Source organism: Plectropomus leopardus, chromosome 1 (assembly GCF_026936395.1).
Source record: "Plectropomus leopardus strain MGB_pleo_1.0 chromosome 1, ASM2693639v1, whole genome shotgun sequence".
In the NCBI taxonomy this organism is placed as follows: Eukaryota; Metazoa; Chordata; class Actinopteri; order Perciformes; family Serranidae; genus Plectropomus; species Plectropomus leopardus.
The window spans coordinates 30,097,685-30,117,265 of NC_142176.1; the positions used below are offsets into that span (position 1 = coordinate 30,097,685).

General features: G+C 38.6%; 2 protein-coding genes across 2 annotated transcripts in view; both read left to right on the forward strand.

The window, feature by feature from the left end:
- The window catches only part of LOC121962122 (RNA polymerase II elongation factor ELL2-like), a 31,945-nt gene extending 19,956 nt beyond the window's left edge, over positions 1 to 11,989 (forward strand). Inside the window, exons 5-12 of the mRNA XM_042512350.2 lie at positions 843 to 1,087; positions 3,261 to 3,385; positions 3,738 to 3,852; positions 4,172 to 4,655; positions 5,938 to 5,989; positions 6,460 to 6,631; positions 6,762 to 6,806; positions 8,045 to 11,989. Of these exons, the coding sequence (XP_042368284.1) occupies positions 843 to 1,087; positions 3,261 to 3,385; positions 3,738 to 3,852; positions 4,172 to 4,655; positions 5,938 to 5,989; positions 6,460 to 6,631; positions 6,762 to 6,806; positions 8,045 to 8,149 (1,343 nt within the window). The 3' untranslated portion in view covers positions 8,150 to 11,989. The remainder of the gene's footprint in view (positions 1 to 842; positions 1,088 to 3,260; positions 3,386 to 3,737; positions 3,853 to 4,171; positions 4,656 to 5,937; positions 5,990 to 6,459; positions 6,632 to 6,761; positions 6,807 to 8,044) is intronic.
- Positions 11,990 to 13,452: 1,463 nt separating this feature from the next.
- Positions 13,453 to 19,005, forward strand: LOC121945452 (uncharacterized). Its single transcript, XM_042489624.2, has 7 exons — positions 13,453 to 13,776; positions 15,309 to 15,431; positions 15,625 to 15,735; positions 15,904 to 15,960; positions 16,744 to 16,908; positions 17,833 to 17,946; positions 18,128 to 19,005. Exons 2-7 carry the CDS (start codon positions 15,309 to 15,311, stop codon positions 18,176 to 18,178), a joined length of 621 nt encoding a protein of 206 aa, XP_042345558.2. The 5' UTR covers positions 13,453 to 13,776; the 3' UTR covers positions 18,179 to 19,005.
- Positions 19,006 to 19,581: the final 576 nt, after the last annotated feature.

A 19,581-nucleotide genomic window follows, 5' to 3' on the forward strand; every position in this document is an offset into this window, starting at 1 on the left:
GGTCTGTGACCTCAGAAAACATGTTTTTGGCCATAACTCAAGATTGAATATGCTAATTTTACCAAAATTTCTCACAAATGTCTTAAGTAATGACATTTTGTATTGAAAAGGTCAAAGACACTGTGACATCGGAAAGTTCTGCAAAAACACTTTTCTGGCCTCATAACTCAGGAACGGATGCTGAATGTGGCAACACTAATGTTTAGCGTCCAATCAGGGTTGTAAACTGTAACTGCATCTTGACTGATTTGGGGAGGCATACAACCGCAAGGAGATCACTTAACATTTTTCTTAGATTGTGTAGAGTTTGGGGGAAATGTAATACAAATGCAACCAAAAGGAGTGTGCGACATTCATATATGTGATTCAGAGTTTGGGGCAGGATTGTCTGCACACCGTTCTCAACATGGAGGCAGCAGAGCCAGTGGCTAACAGTTGACAGCACCTACTCCATAAACAGCGTTAGCAGTGACAACAGAGCTAACAGTGTTACCTGGGCTGGATCTGGCAACAGCATCCAATTTCAGCAGTAGGTCTGACTGCTGTATGAGCACTTTCAAGAGCAGAGGGATTGAGCTAGCCAGTGGTCCACACTTACAGGAATGCAAATGCTCGTGCGGCGAGACCCCATTACCACAACAAAAAACACAGAAACTCGGATTACAACACACGCAGAGGGAGCAAGACTTCAGTCTCTGCTCAGGATACCATCATCCACAATATCTTCACATAATAAATAGTGGTTAGCTGTTATATTAATGCTCTGAATGTCGCAAAAATGTATGATTAAGTATCACTTTTACATAATTCTTTTTTTTCTGTCTACTTTTTTGTTTGTTCAGATAAATGTGTGAAGTACCACAAGAGACCGGCTCCTCAGTCTGCATCAGACAGCAGCTTCTATAAACAGTCTACAAGCAACAGGAGGAACGGCGGTATGGCCACCCCAACACAGAAGCCCTTGAGGGAGCGCATCATCCACCTCCTAGCTCTCAAATCCTACAGGAAACCAGAACTGCTGCTTTGGCTGGAAAGAGAAAGAGCCAGTCCCAAGGACAAGGCCGAGCTGGGTGCCATACTTGAAGAGGTACACAGAAATAAGTGTGTGTGTGTGTGTGTGTGTGTGTGTGTGTGTGTGTGTGTGTGTGTGTGTGTGTGTGTGTGTGTGTGTGTGTGTGTGTGTGTGTGTGTGTGTGTGTGTGTGTGTGTTTTTCTGCATGCATGCATCCATACATACAGTATAAAGACATAAACATTTACATGCATATATATATATGATTTCTATAATCCTAAACACAATCTAAAAACAACCGTTGTGGATACATGTGCACACTGCCTACATGTATCATGCATGTAAACACTACAGTATAGCAGCCAGACATTAACTCAATGTAAAATGCATTTAACACCATTAAAATTGTTTCAATTTAAAAAAGCTACATTTGGCAGTATGGAATATGATCTTTTTCTAAGTGTATGTGACCCAGAATGTGAACAGTAGAGATCTGTATTTCAGCTAGCAAATCTATAATTATGTATTGAAAGAAACCAGGGGCCAGCTGTGCTTTAATTGAACTTGAGATCTAATTTACAAATGGTTACTTTGCGTGACTTTCCTGTATACATTTTTGAGAGGTTTCTAAATGATGTCTGTGTGTTTGTACCGTCATCACTGGGGTGTGTGTGTGTGTGCGTGTCTGTGTTTTTACTGCCCTTGTGTTTGTCGATTTGTGTGCATGCATGTGGTTTTTGTGTCTGAGCATGTGTGTAATTAGGTCGATGCTGTAATTGTCTGTGCAGAGATTGTGTTTGCAGAAGGGCGGGCTGCTCTGTCAGGAGGCCCCAGAAAGATAGATGTCCTCTGAGAAAGTCAGTCTGATGAGATTAGAGAGGAGGTTAAAGCCTGAGACTCTCAGATGGGAAAAGAATGGCAGAAAAAGAGTTTCTGATTTTCAGGAACGTGGATGTGCCACTTTCAGCACATCCAGGACTCAAGTTAGTGACCGTGTTTCCATTTGACTCTCCAATACAAATAACTGTTAAATGGTTAAACAAAAAAAGACAGCTATAATTTCTGTTTTTGAAGAGATCTTTTTTTTTTTTTTTTTAATTCTCCCAATAGTATGGAACAAGCCCAAATGTGATAGCTGATAGCTGCTTCAAGTATAATACATGCAGTGCGGGCTGTGCGGCACTTCTTCTGCCACTAGGCGGCAATACCTGTGACCAATCACACCTGAAGCACTTTCTGCACTTACTAAGGGTTTTTTTCCTTAAGTCTAAATTCTTGCTTGTGTTGTACGTCGCTTTGGATAAAAGCGTCTGCTAAATGAAATTGTAGAATTGTAGAATTTCACAGTACATTAGCTTTAATTTTAAATTAAGAAAGGGAATAGGATTTAATATATTTCAAAACTGATTATTTTTTAATTCATTTAACTTGCCTTTGCATATTTTTTTTGTTACAATATACAATTGTGCCACACAATGTTTTTTTGTCTGTAACAGCATATCCACATAGAGAGGTAATCAAATGAAAAAAAATCAATTATTGACAAACGTAGACAAATATTAAATTGTACATGTTTTTGATTTGAATACCATTGTTGATGTAAATATCTGAAAAATGTTGCAAAATAGTTTCAGTAAATATCTGAAAAATGTTTAAAAAAAATGTTGCAAAATGGTGAACAGTATACTGTGGGCATGGCATACTCTGCAGAGTCATAATACCCTAATTGTATGCATGATCAATAATGATGAAGATACAGAACAATAGTAATGCACTGCAAAAATAGAATATTGTCAATATTCTAGAGTCCTCCCTAAAATCACAAATCATGTTATCAGGTCTGCCTGTCTCTCCCATAGTTCACATCCAGGTTTGAGCTCATTGTTTAGCTGTACAGCTTTGGTTCACTTTCACAGCTCTCATTGTGGTGTTTTTTCCACAGCAGACAGCTGTTTTAAGGAAAAAGTTCTGAAAACCTACTGCACACTAAACAGCAGGCAGACACAGTTAGAAAACAGCTGGGGGACAACACGTTCCCTGTGAGGAAAATATGTGTATGACTGGATTTTTTTTTTTGTGATAGACACTGAAAAATCCCAGGACATTATTTCACATCATCCGACGTCAAAGAAAAAGTTTTTAATTGTTTCGTCACACAAATGCATCATCTCATATAAAATATGTTCAGATCTGAATTAAGACTTTATTGGGAGTTCAAAATAACATCCTGTGGTATTTTGTATTTTAGGTGGCAAAAGTGAATCCCAAGGACAGCAGTTACCTGCTGAGGGACGACTTCTACAAGCACGTTCAGAGGGACTGGCCGGGCTACAGCGAGGAGGAGAGGCAGCAGATCAGCAGGCTGCTCTCCAGGTGAGTCAGAGGCACGAGCGAAACCAAACGGAGAATCAACTCTGCTGTTACAATAAACTGATGATTATATCTGCTTTTCATCATACAACCTGTTTCTTTTTTATTTAATCTGTGCTTTTTGGTATAGACTGTAAACAAAACAATAAGTGGACATGATGATTTTTTACCACTATAACTGTTTCCTACAGCTCAATGCTGTAGTCTGATTCATTGTCTAAGTCAACTGAGTTCTCCTGTAGATTTGCATAAACTTTGCTGTGACGTCTGTTTAAGTTGAGTGGTTCTACATAGTACGTTGTTTAAAAAAAGTTCTTAAATGCAAATTTTCTTATTCTTTCTTTCTGTTTAACAGGAAGTTGCAGGTGCACATCAGCCACCAATCAAGGAATCTTCAAGCAAATGTGTCGATGCTTAAGACCTCAGAGGATACAACACTTCATCAGAATACAGCGAAAAGTTCTGCAGTGGTATGTAGTAGTCAGTAAACTTTGAACACGTGTGAAAGTGACCAATCTGTTCTTAGCAATGCTTTTTTAATGATACCCTGTGGAATCCATGTTTTTCATGTATGTATAGGTAAATAAGTTTATATTATACACTGTCTTTGGCTTGTTGGATATTGATGACTGTCAGTTCAAGTAAAGTAAAGGTTGTAAAAGGTATTTTGTGTGTAGATGGACAGTCAGAGTTTGACATCATATTGATAAGCTGTGGTGCAGGTTGTTTTTGTGGTTTTGTAAGAAAATATTAAGGTTGATTTCTCTCTTTTTCTCCTTCCTGTCCCAGAAACGTCCCGTGCCTTCTGAGTCAGTGGACAGGCTAGCTGTTAAGAGACAAAGACTTGTGGACCAGAGATTGCAGCAGCAGCCCACAGTAAATGGACTCATTATGAGTAAAAGACATGAAATCGCAGCTCCTACCCTCAGCCCCAGTTTCCACACAAAGACCGAGTTTCAACGGACAAGTAACCATACTGGTAACCAAAATGTCTTACCAGGGGGCCACAGCGGCTCTCCTCTAATCCACAAACTGTCAAGCACCTCGGACACACGCGTCTCAGAGAGCAGAGAGAAAGAATCCAAAGTAAGCAGCCACCAGCCGCCACAGGGTGACTCTGACTGCTCTTACCAGCAGCTCAGCAGCAGCCAGCACAAGAAGAAGAAGTCTAAAAAGCACAAAGACAAGGACCGAGAGTGGATAAAAGACAAGAAGGGGAGTGAATGGTCAGAGATGAGTCCTGATCTCAAAAAGAACCCAGACAAACTGGACAGTAAGTGTTTATGTACACTTCCCTTGTGACTTATAATAGCAATTCTCATATTCTGTTTGATCTGTCCAAAAAACCAACACAGGGATGAAGGAGTGTTGATAGATTTTGGCCACATTTTTATAATTCATGACAAACGTTTTCATTTTGACTTCCATGTGATGGTCTGACTTGGAGAAAGTTTGAACATCACCTAAAGGGACAGCTCATCCCAAATTAAAAAATACACATTTTTCTTCTTACCTGCAGTGCTGTTTATCAATCTAGATTGTGTTGTTGTGAGTTGCCAAGTGCTGAGATGTTGGTCCTAGAGATGTCTGCCTTCTCTCCAACATAATTGGAAAGGGTGGCACTCAGCTTGTGCTAAAAAAATACATTAAAAAACTAAACAGCAATGTGACTTGGTTACTCCAGATAATCCACAGACCTTGTTGTGGCCAGTCTCATGTAGGAGCTATTTTCTTTCTTAGGCTTAGGCTCATGACAGTGCTAGACAATAATGACTCCCTCCTTGGCTGAGCTGTAACTAGTAACCAGTTAGTTAGCTCAGTGGTGCTAGGTGAGCGTGCGGTATATGCACATGTGATATGGTTGGCTGATGTAATTCGATAGAAACATAAAAATGCTATTGTAGTAAACTTTAGTTTTTTGTTATTTTTCATTCTTTTAAAAATGTTTTCCTCATTTTGAGTTCTCAATTTTGGCACATATGTGTTCACACCAGAAAAAATCTAGATCAATAAATGGCACTACAGGTAAGGGGGGGGTGTGTGTTTTTGATTTTTGTTGATTTGCTTTTCTAACTTTTTTTTGTTTGAATATTACATCTATTATCCGTTAGTGGCCCCGTCTGTAAAATACTGTTGAGCTGTTGTTTCCGCTCTACATTTGCCTCCAAAATAGCAGGTTAACCACACGGACTTTGAGCTGATGACCAGCGGTGTGAGGTCTCTCTGTTTGTCTGATGGCTCACTGGTGCACTTATACAGTATTATCTCACAAGCATGACTGTGCTTGCTCCCTTAAGCTCATTCTCTTGAGTCCTCAGTGTTATGTGGCTGATTGACTCAACAACAGCCCGAGCAGTCCTTTGTGTCTCTAAGCTGACACGTCTCCTGATACCCAAAAGCTCTTAGCTCGTCCGCACAGAGCCGGGCATACAAACACACACTCGTGCTGCGTTTTGCAAAACAAGAACACATCGCTTAACATTTTAACAATGACGAAGTGTCATGTAGATGAATGTATTGACTCAGCTGGAGCTAATGTCATTTTCTTTATCCAGATCCTGACATCACAAACACTGTGGCCTCTGAGGAGAAGCCGGATTATGTGCTGTGAGTGTAAACATGTTTAAAATCATTTTTGTTGTGATTGTTCCATGTGGTAGCACTTGGCATAGTTTCCTTTTAACACATTTGAGATATATTGGCTGTAAAATATGTGTTGAGAACAAACAGCGGTTGTAAACATGCGCATGTACCAATTCTAACGATACAACTCTTTTTTTCTCCATCCACAAGAGGAATTCATTTCTGCTACCAGAATTTACCATGCTTAGTTTTGTTACAAGATGGTAGAAATTACTTTCTTTGTATTCATTGCTATTACTTACATATATAACTTCTACTGTAACATTCAATTAAGAGTTTCTTCAGTGGTGGAATACCCGTGTGTCTTTGTCCTCATCTGTTTCCTTATGCTGCTATCTTGTGTCAGAGAGAGGTACTACACAAAAGGAAAACATGAGAAAATGGCCTCATTTAGAACAAAAAAAATTAAAATGTAATTGTGTGTCTCCTTAAAGCACTTACAGCACCATCATGAGTTTGGAGCAACGTGAGAGGTACCAGGAGGATTTCTGTGCAGAGTACGATGAATACAAAGACCTCCACTCCCGGATCGCCACCATAACCCACATGTTTGTTCAGCTAGGATCCAAGATCAAGAGCTTGTCCCCCGGCACTCAAGAATATAAGGTAGACGCAATATACAACCAGATGTGACCTGATACAATAAATGCTAAAATCTGATCCTGTATAGCTAAATAATAGTGTGTATCCAGTATGCAAGTAATACAGTTAATGATTTGTGTTTTGTACTGTTTAGATAATGGAAGACCAAATACTAGAAAAGTACAACAAGTATAGAAAGGTAAGTTGTATATGTTTAGTCTGTGTTGAAAAACATGTTATTAGACCTCAAACTATTTACGCAGAAACCTTGAGGGAGTACTTTCAGCGAGACGCAAATTAATAGATGAGCCAAAGCATATTTGTACACAGCTCAAAACATCTACTGGCCCTAAATACTGTGCAAACACAACTCCTCTTTTCAGTCAGTGCTCATCAGCTGCTTAAAATGCCAGTAATGCTCAAGCGCTACTTAAAATTGATTAGAAGCACGGCAGGTTTTAAGGCAGTGGTCAGTACACTGCATCACAAAAATAAACATCCTTTTTTCTGAGAACACCAAGCTCTGATTGGTGCAGGTTTTCTTTTTCAGTGTTGTGTGTGCCATGTAGCTGGAGCCTCACATTGCTCTGTGCTTTCTGCATCAGTGTGCTGCCGGTATTCCTTCAGATTTACATTCTGTTGCTTTAGTAACCAAACTTTCAAGTTGCAGAAAGTAGAGGTGTTGGAGATCAAAGCAAATGAAAGCTAGTTTTATGACGAGTAGTCTTAAAGAGTAACTTCTTAATTTTTTCCATGTTTTTGTGTCCAGTGACCAATGGGAAAAATGTTTTTCGAAATGTGTCCAGCATTGAGCTACAAGACTGCAGCCAGCAGCTGCAATATAACACTGATGGCCAATTGTGCACCGTCAGTTTATGTCCATCAGAAGTGCTAGTTTTTGCCACCAGCAGGCTCAGATTGTTTGTTTGATTGTTTTTTTTTTTGTTGTTGTCTCCATCAGTTACTTAAACAAAAAACATGGGAAAATAAGAAAAAAAGAGGGCATTTAAATCAACTATTCAAAAATGAGCCATACAGTCACTTTAAAATGAAGAAAGTCACAACATTACTGCTCACGTATGTGAAGTCGGAACATTTCAGACTGACATAATGTAGCGATGAGGAAAGTACTGAATCGATGCCAAGTACTTAACAGTAGGAAGTTGTGGAGATACCTACTAAAAAGTCAGCAGTGAACTGATGGGCGTGCTTTATTTAAAATGTTTCTGAAAGATGACAGAAGCGTAAGGAGCATTTGTCCTACACATTGCTCCATTTATGTCCACTTCCTCAATATTACTTTAGATATTTCCCATCCTCAGGTATCTCCAAACACTTGGCTGAGGAGAAACTTATTTGCTGTTTGAGAATAAGGGAGCATCTTTGTGCAGCTAGTGTAAAAACCTTTATTGAAACGCTCTGGCTTTCTCTCCACAGAAGTTCCCAGGCTACCGGGAAGAGAAGAAACGCTGCGAGTATCTCCATGAGAAACTGTCCTACATCAAACAGCTCATCATAGACTATGACGCTTCCTCTTCATAGCACTGGCTCCCCCGTTTATCACATTTTTTGATATGGAAAACCCTTCTTTGCACAAACACAGGTGTCAAAGCGGTTTTACATGAGAGCTGTATTAAAGATTTTGGATGAAACTGCAGATGCCAACACGGACTGCCTGCTGGGACCCTGAATGTCGCTGTGAGCACCATTGATTTAAATCAGTAGCAGATTTTACTCTGGCATTTCTTTTTAAGGATTAATTTCTTACAGTATGTCTAGTTGATGTAAAAAGTCCAAGGAAAAGGCAGAAAATGAAATCGTGGAAAGCATCTGTGCACGTCAAATTCCCATGACAGACCATTTCTCTAATAGTTTTTGCCAGCTTCGTTAAAACCAGAGTCAGTGTGAGTTTTGATCGAAACGTGAAAGATAGAAAATATAACTTTAACTTATTCACTTTGTTTTTGACATTTCCGTCAACCGTTGCTCTAGGCAGGTTTCCCCTTACCTTTTTTATGAATGTTAAAATTTCAATATACAGTGAAATTTGCCTCATTTTTGATACATGATTGCCGTAACCCAGTGCAAAACAACTGGAATATTTTAAGTCATTTAATCTCAGACTCAGCCTTCATGTCTTATTATGTTAACGGTGTGAGATGATTCCATTTGTCCCTAGTACACTTTCACATTATGTCCTAGTAAGACCAGTTTAAAGCAGGTGCTGTGAGATATTAGAACTTGTTTTTTTAATGAAATCTTAAAAGAAGTCAATTTTGTTCAGGAAACAAGGGAAATTATCTCACTGTTTGCAAAAAAGGACTTATATATAAAGTGATGCATGAAAATGAAGGTATGTTTGCAATACAGCCAAAAGGGAGGTCATACAGTTCAACTGGATTCTGAACTGATTCCAGTGAGAAAAACTGGGAAATGCTGAAATGGGTCAAGTTAAGATTGAGGCGTATGCTTTCTACCAAATGCACTTGTGTTTAGAGTATTTATTCACCACGCCCCTTTTCTTTTGAGTGACTGGTTAAAGGACCAAAATGCTTGGCCTTAATGGCTGTCGCAATAATTTCCTCTCCAAAGCCGTTACTGACATTATGAATCAGGCACAGAGTCTAGTTTTAAAGTATTGTGTTCAACCGGAACGAAGTGTCTCACTTTTTTCTTCCTTAGAACTACTGATGTATTTATTTTTAAGCCACCTTCCTGTGTTCTGTGTTGTTGGTCTCCTCCGCTCGAAGGTCTTGTTAGACCATCATGTTTGTTCCAAGCAGCTGGGAGAGGTGGCGAGCAGATCAAAGGTTTGCGTAGCATTATGTGTTTTGTCTCTGTCTAAACTGATGCAGTTATGGAGAGTGAATGGGTTAAGGCCCTGAAGTCCTCCAAATATTTATGCTGAAATGGGAAGTTAGCAGCCACTTCAACAAGCATTTGAACTGTGGCTGAAATTGTTCACTTATGCTGTGTTTACACTACCTGTGACACATAAGCAGCACGGCCAGTTACGTTACGGCAGAGTTGTTATTGAACTCTCTGTCGCTCATTAACATAGTCATGTAGACTATGGCTGTTGTATCTCTGTGTGCACCATAAAGCTGGAATAATGTCGGCTAACTAATGCTGTATTCAAACGGGCTCGTATTTAGCCAAGCAACAACCTCCAAGGCTGAAAAAGGAAGTCGACGCTGAAGTGCCAAAACTGCAGTTTCTTGAATGGCCACTTGAGGCTGGATCCCAAAACGGAGTCAATCCCCATACACCCCCATGTTAAATGCCAAACATTACAGCATAGGCAACATTTTTACAGCCTGGTCCAAAGAAAAAACGGTTTTGGTCTCTAGTGCTAATTTCAACCTTCATGACAACTGCATGGGGGTGAATGTTTTAATAACTCGCCCTTGTATATTTTATTCAGGGCCAAATTTACACACGCTTAATTTTGGGGCCGCTTGAGTGGCTGTCTGCTGATAGCGTCCCCTGCTCCCAGTCAGATCCACCGCTTGCTTCTCCACAGCGCCAGCCTCTCACTTAAATATGGTCACTTCTGGCTGCAAAAATGGCGATGGCCAAACGGCAAAATCGAGGCTTCTAAACGCAGTAGTGACGTCATGGCAGCTACGTCCATTATCTTTACAGTCCTAATGTTAACTGTGTCCACAAATAGACCAGTGCAGCATAAATAACAGAACTACAGACACAAACCATATGATAGACTGATGCTTCACCGTGTTGTTGGAGCACTGAAAAAAGTTGAGGCCAGCTCTTCTTTGATTTGTGGCCCGTCACACTAGTCCACATTTACAAGGGTTGGGCATCATGCTGCATTCAAATGGAACTCGTGAGCATATGGTAATGACAGGGGAAGCTGTGTTCACAGAGTCATCGTGAACACTGAGGTCTTTTTTAGAAATTTTTTAGAAATCTTTCACTGACGAGTTTGTGAATGCCACAAGAGGGCGGGGGTTGATATGGACTCTTCTGGTTAACACGGTAAACACAACCTCATTTGAACGCAGCATCAGTTTGTCGTTTCATGTCACTGGCTTTCACTGAAAATGGCACGTAACCTTTTGCCGTGCCGTTTGTAGTGTGAACACAGCATCAGACAGCACCACAAAATGTGGGGACAACACTGAGTTGGGAAACTTGTAGCATACAATGGATGATTTTAGAATCAGCCCTCAATATTTGGTCGTCAGGGAAATATGGAGCCATATTGGGGTTTTTAAAAAAGGGTGCATTTGCTGCATCATAACCAGCTGTGGTACAATTTTAAGCGCTAGCCTGAAAGCTTTTCCTCTTCAGTTCACAGTTAATAATCAGAGCCCATTCAGGTATTTTGCACTAAACCCATTCTGAATAAAGGGGGCAGCAGGCTAGTTAAATTTCCATTCAGATTGTAATTCCTCTCTGTGGTTACCGTTTTCGTCCCGAAATGACAAATGTTATCACACAGTCACTAATGTAGAAGCCTTAAGATCACACTTTTATACTACAAAAAATTCAAACTGCCAATATCAAAGAGGAGTCATTATCCACACACATCTGTTATCTGCCTTATGTTACTGTTAGCTGTCACATTTAAACACATCGTAGCTATTTCGCTATTCATATGGATGCCTACTGCGGTTTTCTCACATATTTTAATATCACTTTCGAGGTGAAATATTTCATAATGTAATTAAAAATGTTTCATGCACAGGTTGGGTGGCTATGATGGCATAGCTTCCTCATCAGTTGCATTTATATGATTTTTCTGGTACTCTGTTTTTCTTCATCATTATTGAGATATATGGTCAGGTATTTGTCATTATGATTTTTGGTTAATACTGCAGCTCATGTTTCTGTTGAAATCCCATCTTTCATGGCTCAGAGCTGTTTGACTGGAAGACTGTCTGCAATGGTCTCTACTCTATTTTAAGCACAGCAGAAACCCATTACTAAAATAATGATCACCTTCAAGAAGTGGAGGGTAAATATTAGAAGGGGAAAAGTGTCAAGTGGTTGATTGAAGACCATGATTATCTGTGGGTTATAGAGTGTGACGAGAGAGTCACTGGTCTTGAAGACTAGAGTATTTATTCCAAAATCACTAAATGAATTTTATTTATCTGTGACAGTCTTCATCACAAGCTACAAAAATTAAGTTCATGAGGTGTTTTTGTTTCTTTTTGACTGGTGCAGAATATTTTTGGGGCACCAGTGTGTACTGCACAGTCTGTGTTTTTATGTTCATGCCTCCTGAAGGGAAAGCCTCGTTTCTGTCACACAGGAGTCAGAGAAGAGAGTATGCATTATGAATTGCATTTTACAAATGTATGCTTTCTCTTTTACTGTTGTGCAAATTTCAAAAGAATAAAAACTTCAAAGATATTTTCTGGTGTCGAATTTTCTGTACCAGTAATCTGCATCGTTTATTGATAATCATTATTCCTATTTTCTTTAACCACATTATTCAGCTGCACAGACGTCTGCAAATCCACTAGACTGCAATGTTTGCATTCACCTGTGTATTGATTGAAGTTTAAATACAGAACTCTTACTTGTTATGTGTATGTTTACACTGTGGTACATCTAATAAATACTGAAGTAAAGGATTTGGATGCTTCTCTCCCCACTGGAAGGAAAGGGGGGAGAGAGGGATGTAAAGAAGAACAAAGGAAAGTGAATTTTTATTGAGTTGTGTTGTTTAAAAGTTTCCCCCACTCCTTTTCTTTTCTATTTGCCCCCCCTTCATTTTATAGAGGGAGCTAAACAAAAGCACACAGCTGTTTCCAACTTGAAAAGATAGAAAAACTGAAATATTTCATCACAGTCCTCTATGGTACTTCTCCTTTTCAGCTCTGCTTCCATTTAACCCTGTGTGAAAAAAGCTATACCAAAACACACACACACACACAGACACACACAGACACACACACACACACACCCACACAGACACACACACACACACACACACAGCTCATACCCCCTTGCCCATGAGTGAGGGAAAGTCTTGCTCTCTTTTAGGAGTCAAACTTTTTGGACTGCTAAAGTAAGCATTTCTTGTGTTGATTCTTTTCTTCTTTGAAATAGGCCACACAATGATTAACGTGCTTCTTGTGATGTCTGTTCTACACGATATACTTTTATCGATTAACCAACACTTTTACTGATTAACCAACATATGCAATACAAACAACTTTAGGTTGTTTATCAAAGTAAACATGAAGGGAGAGCTATGACTGACAGTGCTCTAATCGACAGAGACAGCTTCAGTTGTTGCAACAGATGAAGAATGGCATGAGCATGCGTTCAGTGAAAAAGGCCTCTATCGGCTGTGGAAGGTATGATTCTCCATTCAGTGATCTGCCCACGTACATGCCTAAATAAGTGAAAGCAAAACATTATGTGATCATTGTCTACAAACTTTCTGTCATTTTTGCAACCCACATTTTATTTGGTCACATGAAAGTCATCATAGGCTACAGAAAAAACCATAGACAAATATTTTTGCAAATGCAAATAGGATTTAATATAAACAATATAAACATTACTATTGACTTGTAAATCCATTTGCGGACTTGATGTCAAAACATCAGACAAGACTCATTATAAAAATCAGCAAATAAATAGTTTGCGTGTAGATCTTAAATTCTGTGAAAGTGACACAACCTGTCTATGCAAGACAATGTGGATTTAAAAAAGTTTATGACAACTAATGATTTAAAGTTAATGATCTTTCTATGAGTGCAATATATATATATATCAAATAACCCAGACATTGTTTTATCAATAATATAACTAAACCCTTTAAATCGTGAGCTACAAAAAGCTCATTTGACAGTCCTCCCTGTGTTCAAAATGAACCGATCGTTCACTATCGCCCCGTGAGTGTTTCCTGCCGCGGTCCGGATCTTTGAATCCGCCCCTGAGTCCGAACTGAGGGAATCTGGATGGAAACTGAGTGAAACAATTTGAAAAATTAGTCTGACATCAGGCAAAGTGTTTAAAAAAGCTACCGCAGTGACCACAGGACAACCCAAGGTCTGCCTCTCCTTTGTTCTCTAACATCTGAAGCATGTTTGCATTGAGCTTTTTAACAGGAAAAGCTCGACTCTTTGTCCCTGCCACGCACACGTTTTGGATTTACTGACTGCCAGCTTTGCGTGAACATCAGGGTGAGCAGCCTATAACATGTTGAAAAAATCTAACATATAGAAAGTTTAAGTCCTGAACATTTACATATATATTGCTGCACGGGACGTTTGTTGTAATTGTTTGTTATTCTGAAGTTATTTTGAAGTTAAAGTGGAATATTTAGCTTTTTAACGGCAGACATTTTGACATGGTCACAGTGGGAAAAGCGCAGCTGTGTTTAATAACATGAATGATGGCTGCATTCCATTTAGGGGAGGCGCTGACATCTGCATGCACGCTCACTGCAACAGCTTACTGGGACACTTATTGGAACTGAGCCATGATGTTGACGCTAAATCATCAATTTCACCTTCGGTTTTTCTACAAAAAATAGTCAAAATGTCTGTTTTGAAAACGTTTTTTTTTTAAATCGATTAAAGTGAGTACCTTTGAGATGTTGACACTTTAATGTGTGTAGGCCTATTACACACTAACAATGTTTTGGCTTTCATTTGGATTTTTTTTAGCATAAAGAAATGAAAACAATTTTCAATATAAACCTAATTATAAAATAAACAGGTTTGCTATCCAATTTGAGTCAGAATTGAGAGGCAGTTTGGTTGATTTAAATGAAAAATTAAAACAGTACGTGTCAGTATGAAAATTATTCTTCAACGGCAAATTCTTGGACATTCTGGGGCTTCTGGGTCATAAAAAGGTAACTGAACCTTTGCAAAGTGAACCTGTGATACAACAAAATGTGACTGCTGCACAATAATAATAATAATAATAATAATAATAAATGTATTTCTACAGCACCTTTGAAAACAATTGTTTACAAAGTGCTTTGACCAACAATGGAAATGGAAGAACTCGGAGAAAAATCGAAATTAATACCAGCAGAATATGCCAAACAGAGAAAGGCTCTTGAAGCGTTAAACAAAAAGACCTGAACAAAATGTATATACAAAAGAATAAAGATGATAAAAATAACACAAGAAGTTATAAACCAAGACGACGTCACATCAGTGGGGATAAACAAAGATGCGATGATAAGAATAGATGAATAAGATGTAGATGACCAATGTAGATGATGACAAGAACAGGACATAAGAAGGATAAGGTACAGGTAAATAGAGCAGCAAAATAAATAGATAAAGAGGTAAAAAAATTAAAAATAAAATAAAAAAAATAAAAAATAAAATAAATATAAAGGTGACAGAAGAAGTCTGTAAAAGTGAGTTTTAAGAAGTGAAGTCGCTGATTCTGAGCGCCTGATCTCCTCAGGCAGGTCGTTCCAAAGTTGAGGGGCCGTAATGGCAAAAGCACGGTCTCCTAAAATGATTTTTATTGGCATCTGAAAAATGATATTCTCAAATCATGCAGTCAGTGTACAGTGTTCTTGATATCCAGGCATAATGTCCCAGACAATCAGGCTCAGTTTAAAAAGCAGGCGTCAAACGTGTGCCCACAAAGATATGATGTGATTTCTTCTTTACCAAAAGCAGACAAAGAAAGATAAAGATAGCCTTTGTGACCCCCTTTAATGTAATATATTAATATTTTCAATTAGATGTCTGCTGAGCTCTACCGTGTGAGCGAGCCGGGAGGAAACGATGCAAGTCTGCAAGGCACCGCAGTGGGAGGCAGCAAACCGTTACACCGCTTCTCTAAGGGCCAACCAAAGCTTACTGGGGTGAGACTCACAAACACACTAATGCTCAAATATCTATTTATCATATTAATATCTCTTTTAAAAATTGCAGTATTTTTCCTGGTCACAAATTTAAGAGTGACAATTAATGCTTCTTTTGTCACATACAGCAAAGATGAAAAGAAAACAGAGGGGAGGAGGTCATGCCTGAAGGTGTTTTTTACTGTTCTCTTAGATCACTGTGCTGATCCTGGGCTCGTCTTTCCTCATCGTTTTCATTGCGATCGCACCAAACGTTCAGTTTTCATGGACAGCCATCCCATCGGGTTTCTTGCTGGGAGTACTGGTTAGTAGCTCAACTAGAAAGCTATTCATCAGCGGATCATTAATTCATTGATTTACTAGGAATATGTGTTTGTTTTTCCATCCTTTTTTACTGATTACAATCAGATCAAGTACTGTGCTAAATTTGAGGGATGTGTAATAAAATGTGTTTTTTTCCTTCTCCTTGTAGTTCATCATATGTGGCGTTCTGTATATTCTGACAGAGCACAACCTCACCAAGAGAACAGTAAGCTTTACCGTCATGTTTGAAAGTAATACCGACAAATGGAAGAACTGCACATAAAACCTTTCAAGTAAAAATGTATCAAAGATCCCCTCCAAACACGTTTTTAAGATCAGATAAAATGAAAATCATGCTTGGGATAATAATTTGTGTCTGATATGGTTTTCTTTGTATTTAATGAAAGTCCATAGACTGTATTTAAAGATGAATAACACGCCCCTTTGCTCCCCCGCTATGCTTAAGTGAGGTTAAAATTTCCCAGATATGGCGTTGCCATCTTATGATGGTGATGTCATTGAGAGCTGGAGTCTGCACAGTAACCACAGGAGTTCCCGCCAAGACGCCTCCATTTAATGCAAGCGCACAGATTGGCACACACAGCTGTCAATCATGGCGTGAAATCCCCTTTTTTGAGAACTGAATAGCTCATAAAAACTGAACTCATCATAAAAACAATGACTTGAACAAACATCAGGGTGATGGGAACTACCTTCACTGACAGAAACCATCTTTGGGAAAAATGATTTGGTGTGTACTTTGAGTTTTTTGTTTGGCCCATGTCCCACGCACTAACATGGAGGGGCGGGCTTCATGACTTTGGGGGGAACTGTCATGTTGTCCATCTGTGTATACAGTCTATGCGACAGCCTAACATAATTACATTTGTTGATTTATGGTCATTTTCAGATCTCTCCATGTTGTCCACATACTGTATGAACTATTACCAACATTTGTGAGTTCCTGTGTGTTTGTCCCTCCTCTCCCTCTGTTGGTGTCTACATGTAGGTAACTATATCGTTGGCTCTGAGTATCGTGACCATACTGTCGGCGTGTTGGACTGCCCTGCACACCATTCCCAACATTATTAGCCACCAATACTTCCCAGGCTATGAGCATCTTGAAGACAATATGACAGAGATTGATGATTATCATTTAGCATCAGTATATGAGGTGATTACTGTTCTCATCATGATTTGTTTGTGGTGTCCATCACAATATTAATCAAAAATGTAAAGCATGTTGAGCTGACGTTTACGTACTATTGAAGCATATCATTGGCCAATTGGCCGTATTATTATTTCTCGTGTATGGATGTTTTTGTCAGCCATAATGGATCGTTTTGTAACTTTTGAGCAAGAAACTCTGAAACAACCACCAGCAAAAGTGCAGAGGCTGATGTTAATGCACCTAACCGTGCTACAACTGCTGCTGACTCAACAGCTACAGGCGAGAGCAAAGCAGAGAAGACCCCAAATATTCGGAGAATTTTCTCAAGTGCAGTTCAATTTTCTATAAAACAAGGTCCCTTCTCTGTCTATCTTTGAGCTAAGGGGTCCTTGGCCTGAAAAAAACCTGACTAATTATATAAAAGAGAAATATTCAGAGCACACATCTATAGCACTGTGCAGTGCAGCCTACTGTTACCACAATAAACATATGAACTATTGCTTTTATTATTTTCTTCACTGAAGACATACCCTAATTGGCATCTAGTTTTGGCATCACGTCAAGAAAAAAATAATTTTGCCACAATGGTTTTATTTTAAGATACCACTTTTAATCTCACAGTCGTTGTCTGAGGCAGGATCATACATGGCTCTGCCCTGTTTGTCCTGATTGACAGGCAAAGACTCTCTGATGATTAAACAAAGAATTGTGAAATTAAAACAAAGATTTAAACAGGAACTAAAATACAAAAGCAGAATGATAAAATAATAATAATAATAATAATAATAATAATAATGAGCTCAAAAATGGACACCCTACAAACTCTTACTAATGTATAACCATCTTAATGGGTAATATAATACAGTACAGTTCAATCTGGTCCATGTCATGGACCTCAGTGGTGTGTTTCTTCATGTGTTTGTCCAGGAGATGGGAGTGACTTTGGAACAGATCATCCTGTTCTACAGCATTGCGGGTGCAGTCGTTGTCATTGTAATGTCATGTCTGGCTGGAAGTGCCCTGCGTTCCACTAAGAGCCAGGTAAAAGAAAAAAAAAAAAGACGATCATGTCCACACACATCACAGACTGTGCTGAGAGCTGTGCATGTGTCCAGTCACTAAAAGACTGTCTCACAATATTTCCTGAGCTTAAACATGGCTGCAACCTGAGTGAGGACCACTTAAATCAAGCATTAAAGTTCTCATTTTCTCTCCTCTTCAGGCCGTTATAGTGATGACTACTTCACCGACTGAATCGCCTGCTGATAAATGAGCACAGGAGGAAGCCCTGAAGTGTGATATTGGAAATTGAGCAGAGAGAAGAAATATGAACCAAAGAAAGCAAAGTATTTCTCTTTTTGGACACAAAAGAGTGTGAATAACAAACAATGACCACTTCCCACTTGTATTCTTGGGTTGACACAGTACAGATAATATGTACGTAAGTATTGCCTTTTGAGATGTATTTTATATTATACATAATGTAATATTTTAACCCTCATGCAGCTATTGGTACATATTTTTTCTTTCATTTTTGGATCATGTTGGCTGTGTTAATGCATATTGCATATTTTGGTAAAAGTTTTTGTTTTTCTTCTTCAGATTTCAGTCTCAGTTCATATAATATGTCTATAATTCACTGTATAAATGAAAAACTCCCTCTTAATACCATTGGATCATTCTTTTTATACCATTAAAACTCATTCAAACTACTTTTTTATCCCATAGTCATTCTAGCAGTCCTGGATTTAGTTCGTAACTTTGACTATTTTTTACCGGATTGGGCAATTTACCTGTATTTTTTTTATTCCTAAAAATGAATTAATATTTGGTAGTTGTTATCAGGACTGATGTTGGTTGACAAATGTAATGCAGTGAAAGCTGAAAAAATATTTATATATAGTATTTTGATTGCACTGTTTCACATGGTATGTTTTTCGTGTTCCAAACATGTTAAGAGTGAAGTTTTTGTTTTTTTAAACTGACATAACACAAAAAATATGAATGCAAAAAAAAATCAATATTGCTACTAATCATTGACCTATCTGAGACTGTGATAACAACAACAACAAAAAATATCATCAAGTATATGGAAAATAACCACTTTATAGTGTTTTGTTGTTTTTTTTTTCATTTAAAAAACAGTGGCATCACAGCGTGGTTAGCACTGTTGCCTCACAGCAAGAGGGTCTCTGGTTCGAACCCGGGTTGTAGTCTGGCTTTGGCTGACCTGTCAGCACATTATGTTTGCACTTCTACACCGCAGGGGAAAATCTCTGGGCAAAATCAATGTCCCTCTGAGATACTTAAAGAAAACTTGTATAGGCTGTATTTATTTGATCAAAAACATTCAGATTAGTCAGAGGAGGTCTTAAACTGAGATAATTCTGCTGACACTCTTGTCACAGCACCGCCTGGGTCCAGAGGCTGTTTTCCTCCACCAGCCATGACATTATTTGCCGTATCATTTTAGCTTTAATTCATGATGTAATTTAGCATCTGTTTGTCTTACCTTTTGGAAAAGTGTTGCAGATCATTTGGACCAGAATTCAGTATAACTGCCAACTTTAATTATGAACTATTAATTCCTTTTTAACACTTATGTCCAGATGAGTTACAAACTAAATCTATATGAGTGAGAAATCTGGATTCTTTATCGATACTTATTCTTTATTA